Source organism: Oncorhynchus mykiss, chromosome 19 (assembly GCF_057628025.1).
Source record: "Oncorhynchus mykiss isolate SJ-2025 chromosome 19, ASM5762802v1, whole genome shotgun sequence".
Taxonomy (NCBI): Eukaryota; Metazoa; Chordata; class Actinopteri; order Salmoniformes; family Salmonidae; genus Oncorhynchus; species Oncorhynchus mykiss.
This window is the reverse complement of record NC_143040.1, coordinates 75058524-75085412: the sequence shown is the minus strand read 5'-3', so window position 1 is coordinate 75085412 and position 26889 is coordinate 75058524. Positions and strand designations below refer to the sequence as shown.

General features: G+C 45.4%; 1 protein-coding gene across 1 annotated transcript in view; it reads left to right on the top strand.

Annotated features, from left to right (window-relative positions):
• Window positions 1–26889, top strand: part of LOC110514564 (GDNF family receptor alpha-4-like) — a 178018-nt gene that overhangs the window by 19159 nt on the left and 131970 nt on the right. Inside the window, exon 6 of the mRNA XM_090209746.1 lies at window positions 17898–18007. Coding sequence (XP_090065872.1) covers window positions 17898–18007 — 110 coding nt within the window. The remainder of the gene's footprint in view (window positions 1–17897; window positions 18008–26889) is intronic.

Genomic DNA, 26889 nt, shown 5'->3' with positions numbered 1-26889 from the left:
AGTTCAACATACTATACTGTTGGAAGATCCATTTCAACATACTACACTGTTGGAGGGTCCAGTTTAACATACTATACTGTTGGAGGGTCCAGTTCAACATACTATACTGTTGGAGGGTCCAGTTCAACATACTACACTGTTGGAGGGTCCAGTTTAACATACTATGCTGTTGGAGGGTCCAGTTCAACATACTATACTATTGGATTGTCCAGTTCAACATACTACTATGGTACACAGTTGGAGGGTCCAGTTCAACATACTACTCTGTTGGATGGTCCAGTACAACATACTATACTGTTGGAGGGTCCAGTTCAACATACTACACTGTTGGAGGGTCCAGTTTAACATACTATACTGTTGGAGGGTCCAGTTCAACATACTATACTGTTGGAGGGTCCAGTTCAACATACTACACTGTTGGAGGGTCCAGTTTAACATACTATACTGTTGGAGGGTCCAGTTCAACATACTATACTGTTGGATTGTCCAGTTCAACATACTACTATGGTACACAGTTGGAGGGTCCAGTTCAACATACTACTCTGTTGGATGGTCCAGTACAACATACTATACTGTTGGAGGGTCCAGTTCAACATACTATACTATTGGATTGTCCAGTTCAACATACTACTATGGTACACAGTTGGAGGGTCCAGTTCAACATACTACTCTGTTGGATGGTCCAGTACAACATACTATACTGTTGGAGGGTCCAGTACAACATACTATACTGTTGGAGGGTCCAGTTCAACATACTACTATGGTACACAGTTGGAGGGTCCAGTTCAACATACTACTCTGTTGGATGGTCCAGTACAACATACTATACTGTTGGAGGGTCCAGTACAACATACTATACTGTTGGATGGTCCAGTTCAACATACTACACTGTTGGAGGGTCCAGTTCAACATACTACACTGTTGGATGGTCCAGTTCAACATACTACACTGTTGGAGGGTCCATTTCAACATACTATACTGTTGGATGGTCCAGTTCAACATACTACACTGTTGGATGGTCCAGTTCAACATACTACACTGTTGGATGGTCCAGTTCAACATACTACACTGTTGGATGGTCCAGTTCAACATACTATACTGTTGGAGGGTCCAGTTCAACATACTACACTGTTGGAGGGTCCAGTTCAACATACTACACTGTTGGATGGTCCAGTTCAACATACTATACTGTTGGATGGTCCAGTTCAACATACTATACTGTTTAGGGTCCAGTTCAACATACTACACTGTTGGATGGTCCAGTTCAACATACTACACTGTTGGATGGTCCAGTTCAACATACTACACTGTTGGAGGGTCCAGTTTAACATACTATACTGTTGGAGGGTCCAGTTCAACATACTATACTATTGGATTGTCCAGTTCAACATACTACTATGGTACACAGTTGGAGGGTCCAGTTCAACATACTACTCTGTTGGATGGTCCAGTGCAACATACTATACTGTTGGAGGGTCCAGTTCAACATACTACACTGTTGGAGGGTCCAGTTCAACATACTACACTGTTGGAGGGTCCAGTTCAACATACTACACTGTTGGATGGTCCAGTTCAACATACTACACTGTTGGATGGTCCAGTTCAACATACTACACTGTTGGATGGTCCAGTTCAACATACTATACTGTTGGATTGTCCAGTTCAACATACTACTATGGTACACAGTTGGAGGGTCCAGTTCAACATACTACTCTGTTAGATGGTCCAGTACAACATACTATACTGTTGGAGGGTCCAGTTCAACATACTATACTGTTGGAGGGTCCAGTTTAACATACTATACTGTTGGAGGGTCCAGTTCAACATACTATACTGTTGGAGGGTCCAGTTCAACATACTACACTGTTGGAGGGTCCAGTTTAACATACTATACTGTTGGAGGGTCCAGTTCAACATACTATACTGTTGGATTGTCCAGTTCAACATACTACTATGGTACACAGTTGGAGGGTCCAGTTCAACATACTACTCTGTTGGATGGTCCAGTACAACATACTATACTGTTGGAGGGTCCAGTTCAACATACTATACTATTGGATTGTCCAGTTCAACATACTACTATGGTACACAGTTGGAAGGTCCAGTTCAACATACTACTCTGTTGGATGGTCCAGTACAACATACTATACTGTTGGAGGGTCCAGTACAACATACTATACTGTTGGAGGGTCCAGTTCAACATACTACTATGGTACACAGTTGGAGGGTCCAGTTCAACATACTACTCTGTTGGATGGTCCAGTACAACATACTATACTGTTGGAGGGTCCAGTACAACATACTATACTGTTGGATGGTCCAGTTCAACATACTACACTGTTGGAGGGTCCAGTTCAACATACTACACTGTTGGATGGTCCAGTTCAACATACTACACTGTTGGAGGGTCCATTTCAACATACTATACTGTTGGATGGTCCAGTTCAACATACTACACTGTTGGATGGTCCAGTTCAACATACTACACTGTTGGATGGTCCAGTTCAACATACTACACTGTTGGATGGTCCAGTTCAACATACTATACTGTTGGAGGGTCCAGTTCAACATACTACACTGTTGGAGGGTCCAGTTCAACATACTACACTGTTGGATGGTCCAGTTCAACATACTATACTGTTGGATGGTCCAGTTCAACATACTATACTGTTTAGGGTCCAGTTCAACATACTACACTGTTGGATGGTCCAGTTCAACATACTACACTGTTGGATGGTCCAGTTCAACATACTACACTGTTGGAGGGTCCAGTTTAACATACTATACTGTTGGAGGGTCCAGTTCAACATACTATACTATTGGATTGTCCAGTTCAACATACTACTATGGTACACAGTTGGAGGGTCCAGTTCAACATACTACTCTGTTGGATGGTCCAGTGCAACATACTATACTGTTGGAGGGTCCAGTTCAACATACTACACTGTTGGAGGGTCCAGTTCAACATACTACACTGTTGGAGGGTCCAGTTCAACATACTACACTGTTGGATGGTCCAGTTCAACATACTACACTGTTGGATGGTCCAGTTCAACATACTACACTGTTGGATGGTCCAGTTCAACATACTATACTGTTGGATTGTCCAGTTCAACATACTACTATGGTACACAGTTGGAGGGTCCAGTTCAACATACTACTCTGTTGGATGGTCCAGTACAACATACTATACTGTTGGAGGGTCCAGTTCAACATACTATACTGTTGGAGGGTCCAGTTCAACATACTACACTGTTTGAGGGTCCAGTTCAACATACTACACTGTTGGATGGTCCAGTTCAACATACTACACTGTTGGAGGGTCCAGTTCAACATACTACACTGTTGGAGGGTCCAGTTCAACATACTACACTGTTGGAGGGTCCAGTTCAACATACTACACTGTTGGAGGGTCCAGTTCAACATACTACACTGTTGGAGGGTCCAGTTCAACATACTACACTGTTGGATGGTCCAGTTCAACATACTACACTGTTGGATGGTCCAGTTCAACATACTATACTGTTGGAGGGTCCAGTTCAACATACTACACTGTTGGATGGTCCAGTTCAACATACTACACTGTTGGATGGTCCAGTTCAACATACTACACTGTTGGATGGTCCAGTTCAACATACTATACTGTTGGAGGGTCCAGTTCAACATACTACACTGTTGGAGGGTCCAGTTCAACATACTACACTGTTGGATGGTCCAGTTCAACATACTATACTGTAGGATGGTCCAGTTCTACATACTATACTGTTGGAGGGTCCAGTTCAACATACTACACTGTTGGATGGTCCAGTTCAACATACTATACTGTTGGATGGTCCAGTTCAACATACTACACTGTTGGAGGGTCCAGTTCAACATACTACACTGTTGGAGGGTCCAGTTCAACATACTACACTGTTGGAGGGTCCAGTTCAACATACTACACTGTTGGATGGTCCAGTTCAACATACTACACTGTTGGATGGTCCAGTTCAACATACTATACTGTTGGAGGGTCCAGTTCAACATACTACACTGTTGGATGGTCCAGTTCAACATACTACACTGTTGGATGGTCCAGTTCAACATACTACACTGTTGGATGATCCAGTTCAACATACTATACTGTTGGAGGGTCCAGTTCAACATACTACACTGTTGGAGGGTCCAGTTCAACATACTACACTGTTGGATGGTCCAGTTCAACATACTATACTGTTGGATGGTCCAGTTCAACATACTATACTGTTGGAGGGTCCAGTTCAACATACTACACTGTTGGATGGTCCAGTTCAACATACTACACTGTTGGATGGTCCAGTTCAACATACTACACTGTTGGAGGGTCCAGTTCAACATACTACACTGTTGGATGGTCCAGTTCAACATACTATACTGTTGGAGCTTCCAGTTCAACATACTATAGTATTGGATTGTCCAGTTCAACATACTACTATGGTACACAGTTGGAGGGTCCAGTTCAACATACTACTCTGTTGGATGGTCCAGTACAACATACTATACTGTTGGAGGGTCCAGTTCAACATAATACTATGGTACACAGTTGGAGGGTCCAGTTCAACATACTACTCTGTTGGATGGTCCAGTACAACATACTATACTGTTGGAGGGTCCAGTACAACATACTATACTGTTGGAGGGTCCAGTTCAAGATACTACACTGTTGGATGGTCCAGTTCAACATACTACACTGTTGGAGGGTCCAGTTCAACATACTACACTGTTGGAGGGTCCAGTTCAACATACTACACTGTTGGAGGGTCCAGTTCAACATACTACACTGTTGGAGGGTCCAGTTCAACATACTACACTGTTGGAGGGTCCAGTTCAACATACTACACTGTTGGATGGTCCAGTTCAACATACTACACTGTTGGATGGTCCAGTTCAACATACTACACTGTTGGATGGTCCAGTTCAACATACTATACTGTTGGAGGGTCCAGTTCAACATACTACACTTTGGAGGGTCCAGTTCAACATACTACACTGTTGGATGGTCCAGTTCAACATACTATACTGTTGGATGGTCCAGTTCAACATACTATACTGTTGGAGGGTCCAGTTCAACATACTACACTGTTGGAGGGTCCAGTTCAACATACTACACTGTTGGATGGTCCAGTTCAACATACTACACTGTTGGATGGTCCAGTTCAACATACTACACTGTTGGATGGTCCAGTTCAACATACTATACTGTTGGAGGGTCCAGTTCAACATACTACACTTTGGAGGGTCCAGTTCAACATACTACACTGTTGGATGGTCCAGTTCAACATACTATACTGTTGGATGGTCCAGTTCAACATACTACACTGTTGGATGGTCCAGTTCAACATACTACACTGTTGGAGGGTCCAGTTCAACATACGACACTGTTGGATGGTCCAGTTCAACATACTATACTGTTGGAGGGTCCAGTTCAACATACTATACTATTGGATTGTCCAGTTCAACATACTACTATGGTACACAGTTGGAGGGTCCAGTTCAACATACTACTCTGTTGGATGGTCCAGTACAACATACTATACTGTTGGAGGGTCCAGTTCAACATACTATACTGTTGGAGGGTCCAGTTCAACATACTACACTGTTGGAGGGTCCAGTTCAACATACTATACTGTTGGAGGGTCCAGTTCAACATACTACACTGTTGGAGGGTCCAGTTTAACATACTATACTGTTGGAGGGTCCAGTTCAACATACTATACTGTTGGATTGTCCAGTTCAACATACTACTATGGTACACAGTTGGAGGGTCCAGTTCAACATACTACTCTGTTGGATGGTCCAGTACAACATAATATACTGTTGGAGGGTCCGGTACAACATACTATACTGTTGGAGGGTCCAGTTCAACATACTACACTGTTGGAGGGTCCAGTTCAACATACTACACTTTTGGATGGTCCAGTTCAACATACTACACTGTTGGAGGGTCCAGTTCAACATACTACACTGTTGGAGGGTCCAGTTCAACATACTACACTGTTGGAGGGTCCAGTTCAACATACTACACTGTTGGAGGGTCCAGTTCAACATACTACACTGTTGGAGGGTCCAGTTCAACATACTACACTGTTGGATTGTCCAGTTCAACATACTACACTGTTGGATGGTCCAGTTCAACATACTACACTGTTGGATGGTCCAGTTCAACATACTATACTGTTGGAGGGTCCAGTTCAACATACTACACTGTTGGATGGTCCAGTTCAACATACTATACTGTTGGAGGGTCCAGTTCAACATACTACACTGTTGGATGGTCCAGTTCAACATACTACACTGTTGGATGGTCCAGTTCAACATACTACACTGTTGGAGGGTCCAGTTTAACATACTATACTGTTGGAGGGTCCAGTTCAACATACTATACTATTGGATTGTCCAGTTCAACATACTACTATGGTACACAGTTGGAGGGTCCAGTTCAACATACTACTCTGTTGGATGGTCCAGTGCAACATACTATACTGTTGGAGGGTCCAGTTCAACATACTACACTGTTGGAGGGTCCAGTTCAACATACTACACTGTTGGAGGGTCCAGTTCAACATACTACACTGTTGGATGGTCCAGTTCAACATACTACACTGTTGGATGGTCCAGTTCAACATACTACACTGTTGGATGGTCCAGTTCAACATACTATACTGTTGGATTATCCAGTTCAACATACTACTATGGTACACAGTTGGAGGGTCCAGTTCAACATACTACTCTGTTGGATGGTCCAGTACAACATACTATACTGTTGGAGGGTCCAGTTCAACATACTATACTGTTGGAGGGTCCAGTTCAACATACTACACTGTTGGAGGGTCCAGTTCAACATACTACACTGTTGGATGGTCCAGTTCAACATACTACACTGTTGGAGGGTCCAGTTCAACATACTACACTGTTGGAGGGTCCAGTTCAACATACTACACTGTTGGAGGGTCCAGTTCAACATACTACACTGTTGGAGGGTCCAGTTCAACATACTACACTGTTGGATGGTCCAGTTCAACATACTACACTGTTGGATGGTCCAGTTCAACATACTATACTGTTGGAGGGTCCAGTTCAACATACTACACTGTTGGAGGGTCCAGTTCAACATACTACACTGTTGGATGGTCCAGTTCAACATACTACACTGTTGGAGGGTCCAGTTCAACATACTACACTGTTGGATGGTCCAGTTCAACATACTATACTGTTGGAGGGTCCAGTTCAACATACTATACTATTGGATTGTCCAGTTCAACATACTACTATGGTACACAGTTGGAGGGTCCAGTTCAACATACTACTCTGTTGGATGGTCCAGTACAACATACTATACTGTTGGAGGGTCCAGTTCAACATACTACACTGTTGGAGGGTCCAGTTCAACATACTACACTGTTGGATGGTCCAGTTCAACATACTACACTGTTGGAGGGTCCAGTTCAACATACTACACTGTTGGATGGTCCAGTTCAACATACTACACTGTTGGATGGTCCAGTTCAACATACTACACTGTTGGATGGTCCAGTTCAACATACTACACTGTTGGAGGGTCCAGTTTAACATACTACACTGTTGGAGGGTCCAGTTTAACATACTATACTGTTGGAGGGTCCAGTTCAACATACTATACTATTGGATTGTCCAGTTCAACATACTACTATGGTACACAGTTGGAGGGTCCAGTTCAACATACTACTCTGTTGGATGGTCCAGTGCAACATACTATACTGTTGGAGGATCCAGTTCAACATACTACTCTGTTGGAGGGTCCAGTTCAACATACTACACTGTTGGAGGGTCCAGTTCAACATACTACACTGTTGGATGGTCCAGTTCAACATACTACACTGTTGGATGGTCCAGTTCAACATACTACACTGTTGGATGGTCCAGTTCAACATACTATACTGTTGGAGGGTCCAGTTCAACATACTACACTGTTGGAGGGTCCAGTTCAACATACTACACTGTTGGATGGTCCAGTTCAACATACTATACTGTTGGATGGTCCAGTTCAACATACTATACTGTTGGAGGGTCCAGTTCAACATACTATACTGTTGGAGGGTCCAGTTCAACATACTACACTGTTGGAGGGTCCAGTTCAACATACTACACTGTTGGATGGTCCAGTTCAACATACTACACTGTTGGAGGGTCCAGTTCAACATACTACACTGTTGGATGGTCCAGTTCAACATACTATACTGTTGGAGGGTCCAGTTCAACATACTATACTATTGGATTGTCCAGTTCAACATACTACTATGGTACACAGTTGGAGGGTCCAGTTCAACATACTACTCTGTTGGATGGTCCAGTACAACATACTATACTGTTGGAGGGTCCAGTTCAACATACTACACTGTTGGATGGTCCAGTTCAACATACTACACTGTTGGAGGGTCCAGTTCAACATACTACACTGTTGGATGGTCCAGTTCAACATACTACACTGTTGGATGGTCCAGTTCAACATACTACACTGTTGGATGGTCCAGTTCAACATACTACACTGTTGGAGGGTCCAGTTTAACATACTACACTGTTGGAGGGTCCAGTTTAACATACTATACTGTTGGAGGGTCCAGTTCAACATACTATACTATTGGATTGTCCAGTTCAACATACTACTATGGTACACAGTTGGAGGGTCCAGTTCAACATACTACTCTGTTGGATGGTCCAGTGCAACATACTACTCTGTTGGAGGGTCCAGTTCAACATACTACACTGTTGGAGGGTCCAGTTCAACATACTACACTGTTGGATGGTCCAGTTCAACATACTACACTGTTGGATGGTCCAGTTCAACATACTACACTGTTGGAGGGTCCAGTTCAACATACTACACTGTTGGATGGTCCAGTTCAACATACTATACTGTTGGAGGGTCCAGTTCAAATCAAATCAAATCAAATCAAATCAAATCAAATTTTATTTGTCACATACACATGGTTAGCAGATGTTAATGCGAGTGTAGCGAAATGCTTGTGCTTCTAGTTCCGACAATGCAGTAATAACAAGTAATCTAACTAACAATTCCAAAACTACTGTCTTGTACACAGTGTAAGGGGATAAAGAATATGTACATAAGGATATATGAATGAGTGATGGTACAGAGCAGCATAGGCAAGATACAGTAGATGGTATCGGGTACAGTATGTACAAATGAGATGAGTATGTAAACAAAGTGGCATAGTATAGTATAAAGTGGCTAGTGATACATGTATTACATAAGGATACCGTCGATGATATAGAGTACAGTATATACGTATGCATATGAGATGAATAATGTAGGGTAAGTAACATTTATATAAGGTAGCATTGTTTAAAGTGGCTAGTGATATATTTACATCATTTCCCATCAATTCCCATTATTAAAGTGGCTGGAGTTGAGTCAGTGTCAGTGTGTTGGCAGCAGCCACTCAGTGTTAGTGGTGGCTGTTTAACAGTCTGATGGCCTTGAGATAGAAGCTGTTTTTCAGTCTCTCGGTCCCAGCTTTGATGCACCTGTACTGACCTCGCCTTCTGGATGATAGCGGGGTGAACAGGCAGTGGCTCGGGTGGTTGATGTCCTTGATGATCTTTATGGCCTTCCTGTGACATCGGGTGGTGTAGGTGTCCTGGAGGGCAGGTAGTTTGCCCCCGGTGATGCGTTGTGCAGACCTCACTACCCTCTGGAGAGCCTTACGGTTGAGGGCGGTGCAGTTGCCATACCAGGCGGTGATACAGCCCGCCAGGATGCTCTCGATTGTGCATCTGTAGAAGTTTGTGAGTGCTTTTGGTGACAAGCCGAATTTCTTCAGCCTCCTGAGGTTGAAGAGGCGCTGCTGCGCCTTCTTCACGATGCTGTCTGTGTGAGTGGACCAATTCAGTTTGTCTGTGATGTGTATGCCGAGGAACTTAAAACTTGCTACCCTCTCCACTACTGTTCCATCGATGTGGATAGGGGGGTGTTCCCTCTGCTGTTTCCTGAAGTCCACAATCATCTCCTTAGTTTTGTTGACGTTGAGTGTGAGGTTGTTTTCCTGACACCACACTCCGAGGGCCCTCACCTCCTCCCTGTAGGCCGTCTCATCGTTGTTGGTAATCAAGCCTACCACTGTTGTGTCGTCCGCAAACTTGATGATTGAGTTGGAGGCGTGCGTGGCCACGCAGTCGTGGGTGAACAGGGAGTACAGGAGAGGGCTCAGAACGCAACCTTGTGGGACCCCAGTGTTGAGGATCAGCGGGGAGGAGATGTTGTTGCCTACCCTCACCACCTGGGGGCGGCCCGTCAGGAAGTCCAGTACCCAGTTGCACAGGGCGGGGTCGAGACCCAGGGTCTCGAGCTTGATGACGAGCTTGGAGGGTACTATGGTGTTGAATGCCGAGCTGTAGTCGATGAACAGCATTCTCACATAGGTATTCCTCTTGTCCAGATGGGTTAGGGCAGTGTGCAGTGTGGTTGAGATTGCATCGACTGTGGACCTATTTGGGCGGTAAGCAAATTGGAGTGGGTCTAGGGTGTCAGGTAGGGTGGAGGTGATATGGTCCTTGACTAGTCTCTCAAAGCACTTCATGATGACGGATGTGAGTGCTACGGGGCGGTAGTCATTTAGCTCAGTTACCTTAGCTTTCTTGGGAACAGGAATAATGGTGGCCCTCTTGAAGCATGTGGGAACAGCAGACTGGTATAGGGATTGATTGAATATGTCCGTAAACACACCGGCCAGCTGGTCTGCGCATGCTCTGAGGGCGCGGCTGGGGATGCCATCTGGGCCTGCAGCCTTGCGAGGGTTAACACGTTTAAATGTCTTACTCACCTCGGCTGCAGTGAAGGAGAGACCGCATGTTTTCGTTGCAGGCCGTGTCAGTGGCACTGTATTGTCCTCAAAGCGGGCAAAAAAGTTATTTAGTCTGCCTGGGAGCAAGACATCCTGGTCCGTGACTGGGCTGGGTTTCTTCCTGTAGTCCGTGATTGACTGTAGACCCTGCCACATGCCTCTTGTGTCTGAGCCGTTGAATTGAGATTCTACTTTGTCTCTGTACTGGCGCTTAGCTTGTTTGATAGCCTTGCGGAGGGAATAGCTGCACTGTTTGTATTCGGTCATGTTACCAGACACCTTGCCCTGATTAAAAGCAGTGGTTCGCGCTTTCAGTTTCACACGAATGCTGCCATCAATCCACGGTTTCTGGTTAGGGAATGTTTTAATCGTTGCTATGGGAACGACATCTTCAACGCACGTTCTAATGAACTCGCACACCGAATCAGCGTATTCGTCAATGTTGTTATCTGACGCAATACGAAACATCTCCCAGTCCACGTGATGGAAGCAGTCTTGGAGTGTGGAGTCAGCTTGGTCGGACCAGCGTTGGACAGACCTCAGCGTGGGAGCCTCTTGTTTTAGTTTCTGTCTGTAGGCAGGGATCAACAAAATGGAGTCGTGGTCAGCTTTTCCGAAAGGGGGGCGGGGCAGGGCCTTATATGCGTCGCGGAAGTTAGAGTAACAATGGTCCAAGGTCTTTCCTCCCCTGGTTGCGCAATCGATATGCTGATAAAATTTGGGGAGTCTTGTTTTCAGATTAGCCTTGTTAAAATCCCCAGCTACAATGAATGCAGCCTCCGGATAAATTGTTTCCAGTTTGCAGAGAGTTCAACATACTACACTGTTGGATGGTCCAGTTCAACATACTACACTGTTGGATGGTCCAGTTCAACATACTACACTGTTGGATGGTCCAGTTCAACATACTATACTGTTGGAGGGTCCAGTTCAACATACTATACTATTGGATTGTCCAGTTCAACATACTACTATGGTACACAGTTGGAGGGTCCAGTTCAACATACTACTCTGTTGGATGGTCCAGTACAACATACTATACTGTTGGAGCGTCCAGTTCAACATACTACACTGTTGGAGGGTCCAGTTCAACATACTACACTGTTGGATGGTCCAGTTCAACATACTACACTGTTGGAGGGTCCAGTTCAACATACTACACTGTTGGATGGTCCAGTTACACATACTACACTGTTGGATGGTCCAGTTCAACATACTATACTGTTGGAGGGTCCAGTTCAACATACTATAGTATTGGATTGTCCAGTTCAACATACTACTATGGTACACAGTTGGAGGGTCCAGTTCAACATACTACTCTGTTGGATGGTCCAGTACAACATACTACACTGTTCGAGGGTCCAGTTCAACATACTACACTGTTGGATGGTCCAGTTCAACATACTACACTGTTGGAGGGTCCAGTTCAACATACTACACTGTTGGAGGGTCCAGTTCAACATACTACACTGTTGGAGGGTCCAGTTTAACATACTATACTGTTGGAGGGTCCAGTTCAACATACTATACTGTTGGATTGTCCAGTTCAACATACTACTATGGTACACAGTTGTAGGGTCCAGTTCAACATACTACACTGTTGGATGGTCCAGTTCAACATACTACACTGTTGGAGGGTCCAGTTCAACATACTACACTGTTGGAGGGTCCAGTTCAACATACTACACTGTTGGTGGGTCCAGTTCAACATACTACACTGTTGGAGGGTCCAGTTCAACATACTATACTGTTGGAAGGTCCAGTTCAACATACTACACTGTTGGATGGTCCAGTTCAACATACTACACTGTTGGATGGTCCAGTTCAACATACTACACTGTTGGAGGGTCCAGTTCAACATACTACACTGTTGGATGGTCCAGTTCAACATACTATCCTGTTGGAGGGTCCAGTTCAACATACTGTTGGAGGGTTCAGTTTAACATACTACTATGGTATACTGTTGGATGGTCCAGTTCAACATACTATACTGTTGGAGGGTCCTGTTCACATACTATACTGTTGGAGGGTCCAGTTCAACATACTACTATGGTATACTGTTGGATGGTCCAGTTCAACATACTATACTGTTGGATGGTCCAGTTCAACATACTACACTGTTGGAGGGTCCAGTTCAACATACTACACTGTTGGAGGGTCCAGTTCAACATACTACACTGTTGGAGGGTCCAGTTCAACATACTACTATGGTATACTGTTGGATGGTCCAGTTCAACATACTATACTGTTGGATGGTCCAGTTCAACATACTACACTGTTGGAGGGTCCAGTTCAACATACTACACTGTTGGAGGGTCCAGTTCAACATACTACACTGTTGGAGGGTCCAGTTCAACATACTACACTGTTGGAGGGTCCAGTTCAACATACTACTATGGTATACTGTTGGATGGTCCAGTTCAACATACTATACTGTTGGATGGTCCAGTTCAACATACTACACTGTTGGAGGGTCCAGTTCAACATACTACACTGTTGGAGGGTCCAGTTCAACATACTACACTGTTGGAGGGTCCAGTTCAACATACTACACTGTTGGAGGGTCCAGTTCAACATACTACTATGGTATACTGTTGGATGGTCCAGTTCAACATACTATACTGTTGGAGGGTCCAGTTCAACATACTATACTGTTGGATGGTCCAGTTCAACATACTACACTGTTGGATGGTCCAGTTCAACATACTACACTGTTGGATGGTCCAGTTCAACATACTATACTGTTGGATGGTCCAGTTCAACATACTATACTGTTGGAGGGTCCAGTTCAACATACTACACTGTTGGATGGTCCAGTTCAACATACTACACTGTTGGATGGTCCAGTTCAACATACTACACTGTTGGAGGGTCCAGTTCAACATACTACACTGTTGGATGGTCAAGTTCAACATACTATACTGTTGGAGGGTCCAGTTCAATATACTATACTATTGGATTGTCCAGTTCAACATACTACTATGGTACACAGTTGGAGGGTCCAGTTCAACATACTACTCTGTTGGATGGTCCAGTACAACATACTATACTGTTGGAGGGTCCAGTTCAACATACTACACTGTTCGAGGGTCCAGTTCAACATACTACACTGTTGGATGGTCCAGTTCAACATACTACACTGTTGGAGGGTCCAGTTCAACATACTACACTGCTGGATGGTCCAGTTCAACATACTACACTGTTGGATGGTCCAGTTCAACATACTATACTGTTGGAGGGTCCAGTTCAACATACTATACTATTGGATTGTCCAGTTCAACATACTACTATGGTACACAGTTGGAGGGTCCAGTTCAACATACTACTCTGTTGGATGGTTCAGTACAACATACTACACTGTTCGAGGGTCCAGTTCAACATACTACACTGTTGGATGGTCCAGTTCATCATACTACACTGTTGGAGGGTCCAGTTCAACATACTACACTGTTGGAGGGTCCAGTTCAACATATTACACTGTTGGAGGGTCCAGTTCAACATACTACACTGTTGGAGGGTCCAGTTCAACATACTACACTGTTGGATTGTCCAGTTCAACATACTATACTGTTGGAGGGTCCAGTTCAACATACTATACTGTTGGATGGTCCAGTTCAACATACTACACTGTTGGATGGTCCAGTTCAACATACTACACTGTTGGATGGTCCAGTTCAACATACTATACTGTTGGATGGTCCAGTTCAACATACAACACCGTTGGATGGTCCAGTTCAAGATACTATACTGTTGGATGGTCCAGTTCAAGATACTATACTGTTGGATGGTCCAGTTCAAGATACTATACTGTTGGATGGTCCAGTTCAACATACTACACTGTTGGAGGGTCCAGTTCAACATACTATACTGTTGGATGGTCCAGTTCAACATACTGTTGGATGGTCCAGTTCAACATACTACACTGTTGGAGGGTCCAGTTCAACATACTATACTGTTGGAGGGTCCAGTTCAACATACTATACTGTTGGATGGTCCAGTTCAACATACTGTTGGAGGGTCCAGTTCAACATACTACACTGTTGGATGGTCCAGTTCAACATACTACACTGTTGGAGGGTCCAGTTCAACATACTATACTGTTGGAGGGTCCAGTTCAACATACTACACTGTTAGAGGGTCCAGTTCAACATACTACATACTTGTCAAAGTCCAGTCCTAATCCCCAATTAAGATGTTTTGGGAGGACATGGACCAGTTCATGTTTTAAAACCCACAAATGTCACTGAGTTAAAGCAGTTCGTCATGGAAGATTGGGCCAAAATTCTTCTACGGTGAAGTTAGAGACTGATCAATAACTTCAGGAAGTGTTTGGTTGCAGTCATTCTAACTAAAGGTGGCACAACCAGTTATTGAGTGGAACGGGGCAATTAATTTTTCACACAGGTGCTTTAGGTGTTGCATAACTTTGTTGTGTTATTTGTTCACTCATGTTCCTTTGATCTAATATTAGTTTTTGGTTAAAGATTTGATAACATTCAGTACCAAAAATATGCAATATGAGAAAGGGGGCAAATACTTTTTCACAGCACTGTATCTGGGGAAGAGTATGAACATATTTTTAGAGTGTTGAAAGTTTCCAAGAGCACAGTGGTCTCCATCATTGGGATTAGCAAAAAATATAGAACTACCCAGACTCTGTCTAGAACTGGCTGTCCAACCAAACAGCAACCAGGCAAGAAGGACCTTGGTCAGGGAGGTGACCAAGAACCCAATGACCACTCTGGCAGAACCACAGAGTTCCTTGGCTGAGATGGGAGAACCTGCCTGAATCAGTCTCTATAGCACTTCACCAATCTGGGTTTTATGGGAGAGTGGCCAGATAGAAGCCACTCCTGAGAAAAAGGCACATGACAGCTTTTTGCAAAAAGGCACTTGAAAGCATAAGGCAAAAGATGATGTGGTCTGATCAGACCAACATTTAACTCGTTGGCCTGAATGCAAAGCACTGTTGTCATGGAAATTCTAACCAGAAAGGAAGAAAGGCTGTTGATTCTTCAAACAACAACTTTTTATTATAAGAATTGCAAATCTGGAGCGGTTAACAATCACTCAAAAGGTGCAGAGTTAAGAGCCCAATGAACAAGGGTTGGGTCTCAGCTTTTATAACATTTGTCTACGTGGCAGTTTAACAGATGTGTGAGAGCCTGGTGGGAACATAGTGTACAAACAAGTCATGACGCCAGTTTTGTTACTATCTAGCTGATGCTGCTCCAGCTAGCCTATGTTATCTTCATATCACCTCACAGCTGTGCCCTTGAAAGATACAAAAAGAATAGGATGGACCAAAAATTGGTCACTCTCAGACGGCCCTTTGTCTTTGGCCACGTGACTAAGTTACACTGAGACGAGAGGAAAAATACTTGCTTTTTCTTACATGACAGAAACATACAGTGGAAATGTACAGGTTTAAGGCTTATACAGCACATGCGCATAACAGAGTTTGTTATTGTCCCCACCATATTCCTCCCTTTTGAGACTAATTTCAACCTAATACTAAATTACAAGTAAGCATGTACGTAATAATTCATAATGTAAGCCAATTATGTCATAATCTAAGCAAAAATTCAACCAAGAAAAATATAAAACATTGTAGGAGAGGGTTTTCTTACACTAGTACATTATCTTTGTAAATGGCTTCTTTTGAGCCTCTGAGTTTTTTTACCTTCACATGGTGCAAAACATTCTTCAGGGAATCATCATTTATACAGTTACACAGGAGTACACTCTTCATCTGTACAAAGAGGACAATCATCACGTTGGCACTGTCCAGAGTACAGGGGTTCAGCATCGACCTCCTGCTTCTTCCAGCAATGTGGCGGTTATTGTTTGCTGGACTCCCGTCCTGAGCCTGCAGTTGGCTCGAGCTGGAGTGGCTGTTATTTAAGTCGCCGTGGGACTATGCTGGTGTTGCATACTTCAGTTGCATTGTGGCCACTTCTTGCTTTGTGCTGTTCTGCTCCTCCCAGGAGCCATAAAATGTCTGGCGTGAACCCACATAGACCTCTCTGTAACCTTTACCTCCATCTTGGTCGAAGGGAAGAGGAGGAGGAGAGGAGAAGGGAAGAGAATGAGTTCTATATGATGTTGATGATGAGGGACACAGGAGGGTGTTAGTGGGTATGAGGTATGGTACTGTATATCATAGTAGATCCATATGAGTCTAATACCCTTGGTCTAGCAGTCAGTAGTTTAATACCCTTGGTCTAGCAGTCATTAGTCTAATACCCTTGGTCTAGCAGTCATTAGTCTAATTCCCTTGGTCTAGCAGTCATTAGTCTAATTCCCTTGGTCTAGCAGGCAGGAGATCTTATACATTTTGTTCTATGAGATAATCTTAATCAGCTAACATCACTTTGGCATTTATGTAATACAGTGTGGTGTGGGTAAGGCTCTGCATCTGTGGTAGCCATGAGTGGGTAAGGCTCTGTGGTAGCCATGAGTGGGTAAGTCTCTGTGGTAGCCATGAGTGGGTAAGGCTCTGTGGTAGCCATGAGTGGGTAAGTCTCTGTGGTAGCCATGTGTGGGTAAGGCTCTGCTTCTGTGGTAGCCATGAGTGGGTAAGGCTCTGTGGTAGCCATGAGTGGGTAAGTCTCTGTGGTAGCCATGTGTGGGTAAGGCTCTGCTTCTGTGGTAGCCATGAGTGGGTAAGGCTCTGCATCTGTGGTAGCCATGTGTGGGTAAGGCTCTGTGGTAGCCATGTGTGGGTAAGGTTCTGCATCTGTGGTAACCATGAGTGGGCTCTGCATCTGTGGTAGCCATGTGTGGGTAAGGCTCTGTGGTAGCCATGTGTGGGTAAGGCTCTGTGGTAGCCATGTGTGGGTAAGGCTCTGCATCTGTGGTAACCATGAGTGGGTACGTCTCTGTGGTAGCCATGTGTGGGTAAGGCTCTGTGGTAGCCATGAGTGGGTAAGGCTCTGTGGTAGCCATGTGTGGGTAAGGCTCTGTGGTAGCCACAAGTGGGTAAGGCTCTGTGGTAAGTGATGGATGTTGTATTCTGCATTCCTCCCTCCTCCTCCCCAGGTCCCGCTGGGCCCAGTTCCAGTATGACTGCCAGCCCTCAGAGCACGTTGCCAGCGGTTGCAAGCAGGACAACTACGCAGCCTGTCTCCTTGCCTACACCGGCCTCATAGGTAAGAACTAACACTAACAGGTTTGTTAATAATAGGCTTGCAAAACTGGACGGATAAAATTTGCAGATCGTGAGATGCTCCCGTTTATTCAAATGAAACCTGGGGGTAAGCTGGGTAGATGGTGGAGGAATGCAGGTGAGACAGGGGGAGGAAGGCAGGGAGACGGGGAGCAAGGCAGAGGAGTAAGGGGGGAGGGAGGCAGGGGAGACGGGAGGAAGGCAGGTGAGTAAGGGGTGGAGGAAGGCAGGGGAGACCGGAGGAAGGCAGGTGAGGAAGGCAGGGGAGACGGGAGGAAGGCAGGTGAGTAAGGGGGGAGGAAGGCAGGGGAGTAAGGGGAGAGGGAGGCAGGGGATACGGGAGGAAGGCAGGTGAGTAAGGGGGGAGGAAGGCAGGGTAGACGGGAGGAAGGCAGGTGAGTAAGGGGGAGAGGAAGACGGGGGAGGAAGGCAGGGGAGACGGGGGAGGAAGGCTGGGGAGACGGGGGAGGAAGGCAGAGGAGTAAGGGGGAGGAAGGCAGAGGAGTAAGGGGGAGGAAGGCAGAGGAGTAAGGGGGAGGAAGGCAGGGGAGACGGGGGAGGAAGGCTGGGGAGACGGGGGAGGAAGGCTGGGGAGACGGGGGAGGAAGGCTGGGGAGACGGGGGAGGAAGGCAGAGGAGTAAGGGGGAGGAAGGCTGGGAGACGGGGGAGGAAGGCAGAGGATTAAGGGGGAGGAAGGCAGAGGAGTAAGGGGGAGGAAGGCTGGGAGACGGGGGAGGAAAGCAGAGGAGTAAGGGGGAGGAAGGCTGGGAGACGGGGGAGGAAGGCAGAGGAGTAAGGGGGAGGAAGGCAGAGGAGTAAGGGGGAGGAAGGCAGGGGAGACGGGGGAGGAAGGCTGGGGAGACGGGGGAGGAAGGCTGGGGAGACGGGGGAGGAAGGCTGGGGAGATGGGGGAGGAAGGCTGGGAGACGGGGGAGGAAGGCAGAGGAGTAAGGGGGAGGAAGGCAGATGAGTAAGGGGGAGGAAGGCAGAAGAGTAAGGGGGAGGAAGGCTGGGAGACGGGGGAGGAAGGCAGAGGAGTAAGGGGGAGGAAGGCTGGGAGACGGGGGAGGAAGGCTGGGAGACGGGGGAGGAAGGCAGAGGAGTAAGGGGGAGGAAGGCTGGGGAGACAGAGGAGGAAGGCTGGGGAGACGGGGGAGGAAGGCTGGGGAGACGGGGGAGGAAGGGTGGGGAGACGGGGGAGGAAGGCTGGGGAGACAGGGGAGGAAGGCTGGGGAGACGGGGGAGGAAGGCTGGGGAGACGGGGGAGGAAGGCTGGGGAGACGGGGGAGGAAGGCTGGGGAGACGGGGGAGGAAGGTTGGGGAGACGGGGGAGGAAGGCAGAGGAGTAAGGGGGAGGAAGGCTGGAATGACAGATGGGAGGAAGGAGAGACAGAAAGATGGAGAGAGATGGGAAGGGAGAGAGAGAGAAAGAGATGAAGGGAGTTGGGGAGAGAGAGAGACTGACGGAGAGAGAGAGATGAAGGGAGTTGGGGAGAGAGAGAGAGATGAAGGGAGTTGGAGAGAGAGAGCGAGAGGGAGATTGGAGTCTCTGGAGTGCCTTTTTGTGGATTTGGTCTGACATTGAATGCACTAAAAGAAAAAGCCTGAAAAGCATTTTACTCCAAATCTCGTGCAAAATATTGAATAGTGTAATTTTACCAATTGCAATATGTAGAAGTGAGGTTTGGGGTCCAACCTGTAATTACGATTGTAAGCATAGAGAGAAAGCCCCAATAGAAAATCTACATACAGAATTGTGCAGAATGATCCTTATTATCCAAAAGAAAGTACCAGATAAGGCAGAGCAGAACTTGGAAGATTCACTTTAATTGTAAATATAAAGAAAAATACTAACATTTTGGCACCATTTGAAAATAAGCCCCAAAACATCCTCACAATTCAAAGCACTAGAAACCCAAGAGCTGAACCCTGAAAAGAGTCCCCTATTATCCAAACACAGGGAAAGCAATCAAATTGTTAAAGAAATGAAAACTTCCTATTTGGGAAAATGAAACAAAAACACAAACAAAATTGCTATCTGGCCCTCAAGAGAACACAAATTGGCAGAATATCTCTACTTTGTCAGAGATAGAAAGCAGACACAGATCCTTACCAAATACAGCCTCAGCAACCAGCAATTGATTATTGAAAAAGGGAGGAGCATCTATGTGGGAGGAGCATCTACAGTGCCTTGCAAAAGTATTCGGCCCTCTTGAACTTTGCGACCTTTTGCCACATTTCAGGCTTCAAACATAAAGATATAAAACTGTATTTTTTTGTGAAGAATCAACAACAAGTGGGACACAATCATGAAGTGGAACGACATTTATTGGATATTTCAAACTTTTTTAACAAATCAAAAACTGAAAAATTGGGCGTGCAAAATTATTCAGCCCCTTTACTTTCAGTGCAGCAAACTCTCTCCAGAAGTTCAGTGAGGATCTCTGAATGATCCAATGTTGACCTAAATGACTAATGATGATAAATACAATCCACCTGTGTGTAATCAAGTCTCCGTATAAATGCACCTGCACTGTGATAGTCTCAGAGGTCCGTTAAAAGCGCAGAGAGCATCATGAAGAACAAGGAACACACCAGGCAGGTCCGAGATACTGTTGTGCAGAAGTTGAAAGCCGGATTTGGATACAAAAAGATTTCCCAAGCTTTAAACATCCCAAGGAGCACTGTGCAAGCGATAATATTGAAATGGAAGGAGTATCAGACCACTGCAAATCTACCAAGACCTGGCCGTCCCTCTAAACTTTCATACAAGGAGAAGACTGATCAGAGATGCAGCCAAGAGGCCCATGATAACTCTGGATTAACTGCAGAGATCTACAGCTGAGGTGGGAGACTCTGTCCATAGGACAACAATCAGTCGTATATTGCACAAATCTGGCCTTTATGGAAGAGTGGCAAGAAGAAAGCCATTTCTTAAAGATATCCATACAAAGTGTCGGTTAAAGTTTGCCACAAGCCACCTGGGAGACACACCAAACATGTGGAAGAAGGTGCTCTGGTCAGATGAAACCAAAATTGAACTTTTTGGCAACAATGCAAAACGTTATGTTTGGCGTAAAAGCAACACAGCTCATCACCCTGAACACACCATCCCCACTGTCAAACATGGTGGTGGCAGCATCATGGTTTGGGCCTGCTTTTCTTCAGCAGGGACAGGGAAGATGGATGGAGCCAAATACAGGACCATTCTGGAAGAAAACCTGATGGAGTCTGCAAAAGACCTGGGACGGAGATTTGTCTTCCAACAAGACAATGATCCAAAACATAAAGCAAAATCTACAATGGAATGGTTCAAAAATAAACATATCCAGGTGTTAGAATGGCCAAGTCAAAGTCCAGACCTGAATCCAGTCGAGAATCTGTGGAAAGAACTGAAAACTGCTGTCCACAAATGCTCTCCATCCAACCTCACTGAGCTCGAGCTGTTTTGCAAGGAGGAATGGGAAAAAATGTCAGTCTCTCGATGTGCAAAACTGATAGAGACATACCCCAAGCGACTTACAGCTGTAATCGCAGCAAAAGGTGGTGCTACAAAGTATTAACTTAAGGGGGCTGAATAATTTTGCACGCCCAATTTTTCAGTTTTTGATTTGTTAAAAAAGTTTGAAATATCCAATAAATGTCGTTCCACTTCATGATTGTGTCCCACTTGTTGTTGATTCTTCAAAAAAAATACAGTTTTATATCTTTATGTTTGAAGCCTGAAATGTGGCAAAAGGTCGCAAAGTTCAAGGGGGCCGAATACTTTCGCACGGCACTGTATGTGGTAGAGACAGAGATTCACTTCTTCCTCTACTGTGAGAAATACTACAAAATATCTCAATCAATTCCCAACTTTATTAAGGTTAAGGATACCCATTAGTTCCTGCTAAGGCAGCAGCTACTCTTCCCGGGTTTTATTATGGATCCCCATTAGTTCCTGTCAAGGCATCAGCTACACTTCCCGGGGTTTATTATGAATCCCCATTAGTTCCTGTCAAGACAGCAGCAACTCTTCCTGGGGTTTATTATGGATCCCCATTAGTTCCTGCCAAGGCAGCAGCTACTCTTCCTGGGGTTTATTATGGATCCCCATTAGTTCCTGCCAAGGCAGCAGCTACTCTTCCTGGGGTTTATTATGGATCCCCATTAGTTCCTGCCAAGGCAGCAGCTACTCTTCCTGGGGTTTATTATGGATCCCCATTAGTTCCTGCCAAGGCAGCAGCTACTCTTCTTGCGGTTTATTATGGATCCCCATTAGTTCCTGCCAAGGCAGCAACTACTCTTCCTGGGGTTTATTATGGATCCCCATTAGTTCCTGCCAAGGCAGCAGCTACTCTTCCTGGGGTTTATTATGGCTCCCCATTAGTTCCTGCCAAGGCAGCAGCTTATCTTCCCGGGGTTTATTATGGATCCCCATTAATTCCTGCCAAGGCAGCAGCTACTCTTCCTGGGGTCCAAATCAAATTGTATTAGTCACATGCACAGAATACAACAGAATACAGCCTTACAGTGAAATGCTTACTACGAGCCCCTAACCAACAATGTTGTTGGAAAAAAAATGTGGATAAGAATAAGAAATAAGAGTTACAAGTAATTAAAGAGCAGCAGTAAAATAACAATAGCGAGACTATATACAGACGGGTACCGATACACAGTCAATGTTTTTTAAAATGTTACCTTAATTTAACTAGGCAAGTCAGTTAAGAACAAATTGTTATTTTCAATGACGGCCTAGGAATGGTGGGTTAACTGCCTTGTTCAGGGGCAGAACGACAGATTTTTACCTTGTCAGCTCGGGGACTCGATCTTGAAACCGATCTTGCAACGCTCTAACCACTAGGCTATCTGCGGGCGGCACCAGTTATTTGAGGTAGTATGTACATGTAGGTAGAGTTATTAAAGTGACTATGCATAGATGACAACAGAGAATGGCAGTGTTGTAAAGAGGGGTGAAGGGAGTCCTAAAGGGCAGCCCTATATAATGCAATACTTTTCACCTGGGTTTATTTAAGGTACTCTTTGAAGAGGTAGGGTTTATATCAGTTACATTACCTGAACAAATCAGTTAATATCAATTACATTACCTGAACACATCAGTTTATATCAGTTACATTACCTGAACACATCAGTTTATATCAGTTACATTACCTGAACAAATCAGTTTTAATATCAATTACATTACCTGAACACATCAGTTTATATCAGTTACATTACCTGAACACATCAGTTTATATCAGTTACATTACCTGAACACGTCAGTTTATATCAATTACATTATGTGTAATGTGGCAGGGCTTGCAAACTATTACGGTTTACAAAGGAAAGACAAAGCTGTGAACTGTCCAATGACGTGAGCCTACCAGACAAGCTAAATTCCTCCTATGCTCGCGTCGAGGCAAGCAGCACTGAACCATGCATGAGAACACCAGCTGTTCCGGACGTCTGTTATCAAGCTCTCCGTAGCTGATGTGAGTAAGACCTTAAAAAGGTTAACATTCACAAGGCCGCAGAGCCAGACGGATTACCAGGAAGCATACTCAAAGCATGTGCTGACCAGCTGGTAAGTGTCTTCACTGACATTTCCAACCTGTCCCTGACAGTAATACCAACAGTTGAAGTTGGAAGTTTACATAAACGAGTTTTAATGACTCCAACGTAAGTGTTTCAACCACTCCACAAATTTCTTGCTAACAAACTATAGTTTGGGCAAGTCTACTCTTAGAATGACTCACAAGCTGTAATTGCTGACAGAGGTGCTTCTACAAAGTATTGACTCAGGGGTGTGAATACTTATGTAAATTAGATATTTCTGTATTTCATTTTTAATATTATTGTACAAATTTTAACACAGTTGGGTAACTATATTACATTCCCATCACTGGGTAACTATATTACATCACTGGGTAAATATATTACATCACTGGGTAAATATATTACATTCCCATCACTGGGTAAATATATTACATTCCCATCACTGGGTAAATATTACATTCCCATCACTGGGTAAATATATTACATCACTGGGTAAATATATTACATCACTGGGTAAAATATATTACATTCCCATCACTGGGTAAATATATTACATTCCCATCACTGGGTAAATATATTACATTCCCATCACTGGGTAAATATATTACATTCCCATCACTGGGTAAATATATTACATCACTGGGTAAATATATTACATCACTGGGTAACTAACTATATTACATCACTGGGTAAATATATTACATCACTGGGTAAATATATTACATTCCCATCACTGGGTATCTATATTACATTCCCATCACTGGGTAAATATATTACATTCCCATCACTGGGTAACCATATTACATTCCCATCACTGGGTAAATATATTACAATACTGGGTTATTGTGACCCAGCACTGTTGGGTTATGTGAATGAAAGATTTTAAAAAAGGAACACAAAAAAAGCAAAACTTTAGAAGCACAATCCATATTTCAAAATCACAGCAGCCAATTAAAACTGAGGAAAGGGGCTGAGGAAGAGTAAACAATTTACCCTCCACTCCCCCTACCAGGTATCCATTTACCCTCCACTCCCCCTACCAGGTATCCATTTACCCTCCACTGCCCAACCGGGTATCAATTTACCCTCCACTCCCCCTACCAGGTATCCATTTACCCTCCACTCCCCCTACCAGGTATCCATTTACCCTCCACTCCCCCTAACAGGTATCCATTTACCCTCCACTGCCCAACCGGGTATCAATTTACCCTCCACTCCCCCTACCAGGTATCCATTTACCCTCCACTGCCCAACCGGGTATCAATTTACCCTCCTCTCCCCAACCCCTACCAGGTATCCATTTACCCTCCACTGCCCAACCGGGTATCAATTTACCCTCCTCTCCCCAACCCCTACCAGGTATCCATTTACCCTCCTCTCCCCAACCCCTACCAGGTATCCATTTACCCTCTACTCCCCCTACCAGGTATCCATTTACCCTCCTCTCCCCCTACCAGGTATCCATTTACCCTCTACTCCCCCTACCAGGTAACCATTTACCCTCATCTCCCCCTACCAGGTATCCATTTACCCTCTACTCCCCCTACCAGGTATCCATTTACGCTCCACTCCCCCTACCAGGTATCCATTTACCCTCCTCTCCCCAACCCCTACCAGGTATCCATTTACCCTCCTCTCCACTCCCCCTACCAGGTATCCATTTACCCTCCTCACCCCAACCCCTACCAGGTATCCATTTACCCTCTACTCCCCCTACCAGGTATCCATTTACCCTCCACTCCCCCTACCAGGTATCAATTTACCCTCCTCTCCCCAACCCCTACCAGGTATCCATTTACCCTCCACTCCCCAACCCCTACCAGGTATCCATTTACCCTCTAGTCCCCCTACCAGGTATCCATTTACCCTCCTCTCCCCTACCAGGTATCCATTGACCCTCCACTCCCCCTACCAGGTATCCATTTACCCTCTACTCCCCCTACCAGGTATCCATTTACCCTCTACTCCCCCTACCAGGTATCCATTTGCCCTCCTCTCCTCAACCCCTACCAGGTATCCATTTACCCTTCTCTCCCCAACCCCTACCAGGTATCCATTTACCCTCTACCTCCCCTACCAGGTATCCATTTACCCTCCACTCCCCCTACCAGGTATCCATTTACACTCTACTCCCCCTACCAGGTATCCATTTACCCTCCACTCTCCCTACCAGGTATCCATTTGCCCTCCTCTCCCCAACCCCTACCAGGTATCCATTTACCCTCTACCTCCCCTACCAGGTATCCGTTTACCCTCCACTCCCCCTACCAGGTATCCATTTACACTCTACTCCCCCTACCAGGTATCCATTTACCCTCTACTCCCCCTACCAGGTATCCATTTACCCTCCACTCACCCTACCAGGTATCCATTTACCCTCCACTCCCCCTACCAGGTATCCATTTACCCTCCTCACCCCAACCCCTACCAGGTATCCATTTACCCTCTACTCCCCCTACCAGGTATCCATTTACCCTCTACTCCCCCTACCAGGTATCCATTTACCCTCTACTCCCCCTACCAGGTATCCATTTACCCTCCACTCCCCCTACCAGGTATCAATTTACCCTCCTCTCCCCAACCCCTACCAGGTATCCATTTACCCTCCACTCCCCAACCCCTACCAGGTATCCATTTACCCTCTACTCCCCCTACCAGGTATCCATTTACCCTCCACTCCCCTACCAGGTATCCATTGACCCTCCACTCCCCCTACCAGGTATCCATTTACCCTCTACTCCCCCTACCAGGTATCAATTTACCCTCCTCTCCCCAACCCCTACCAGGTATCCATTTACCCTCCTCTCCCCAACCCCTACCAGGTATCCATTTACCCTCCTCTCCCCAACCCCTACCAGGTATCCATTTACCCTCTACTCCCCCTACCAGGTATCCATTTACCCTCCTCTCCCCCTACCAGGTATCAATTTACCCTCCTCTCCCCAACCCCTACCAGGTATCCATTTACCCTCCTCTCCCCAACCCCTACCAGGTATCCATTTACCCTCCTCTCCCCAACCCCTACCAGGTATCCATTTACCCTCTACTCCCCCTACCAGGTATCCATTTACCCTCCTCTCCCCCTACCAGGTATCCATTTACCCTCTACTCCCCCTACCAGGTATCCATTTACCCTATACTCCCCCTACCAGGTATCCATTTACCCTCTACTCCCCCTACCAGGTATCCATTTACCCTCTACTCCCCCTACCAGGTATCCATTTACCCTCCACTCCCCCTACCAGGTATCAATTTACCCTCCTCTCCCCAACCCCTACCAGGTATCCATTTACCCTCCACTCCCCAACCCCTACCAGGTATCCATTTAC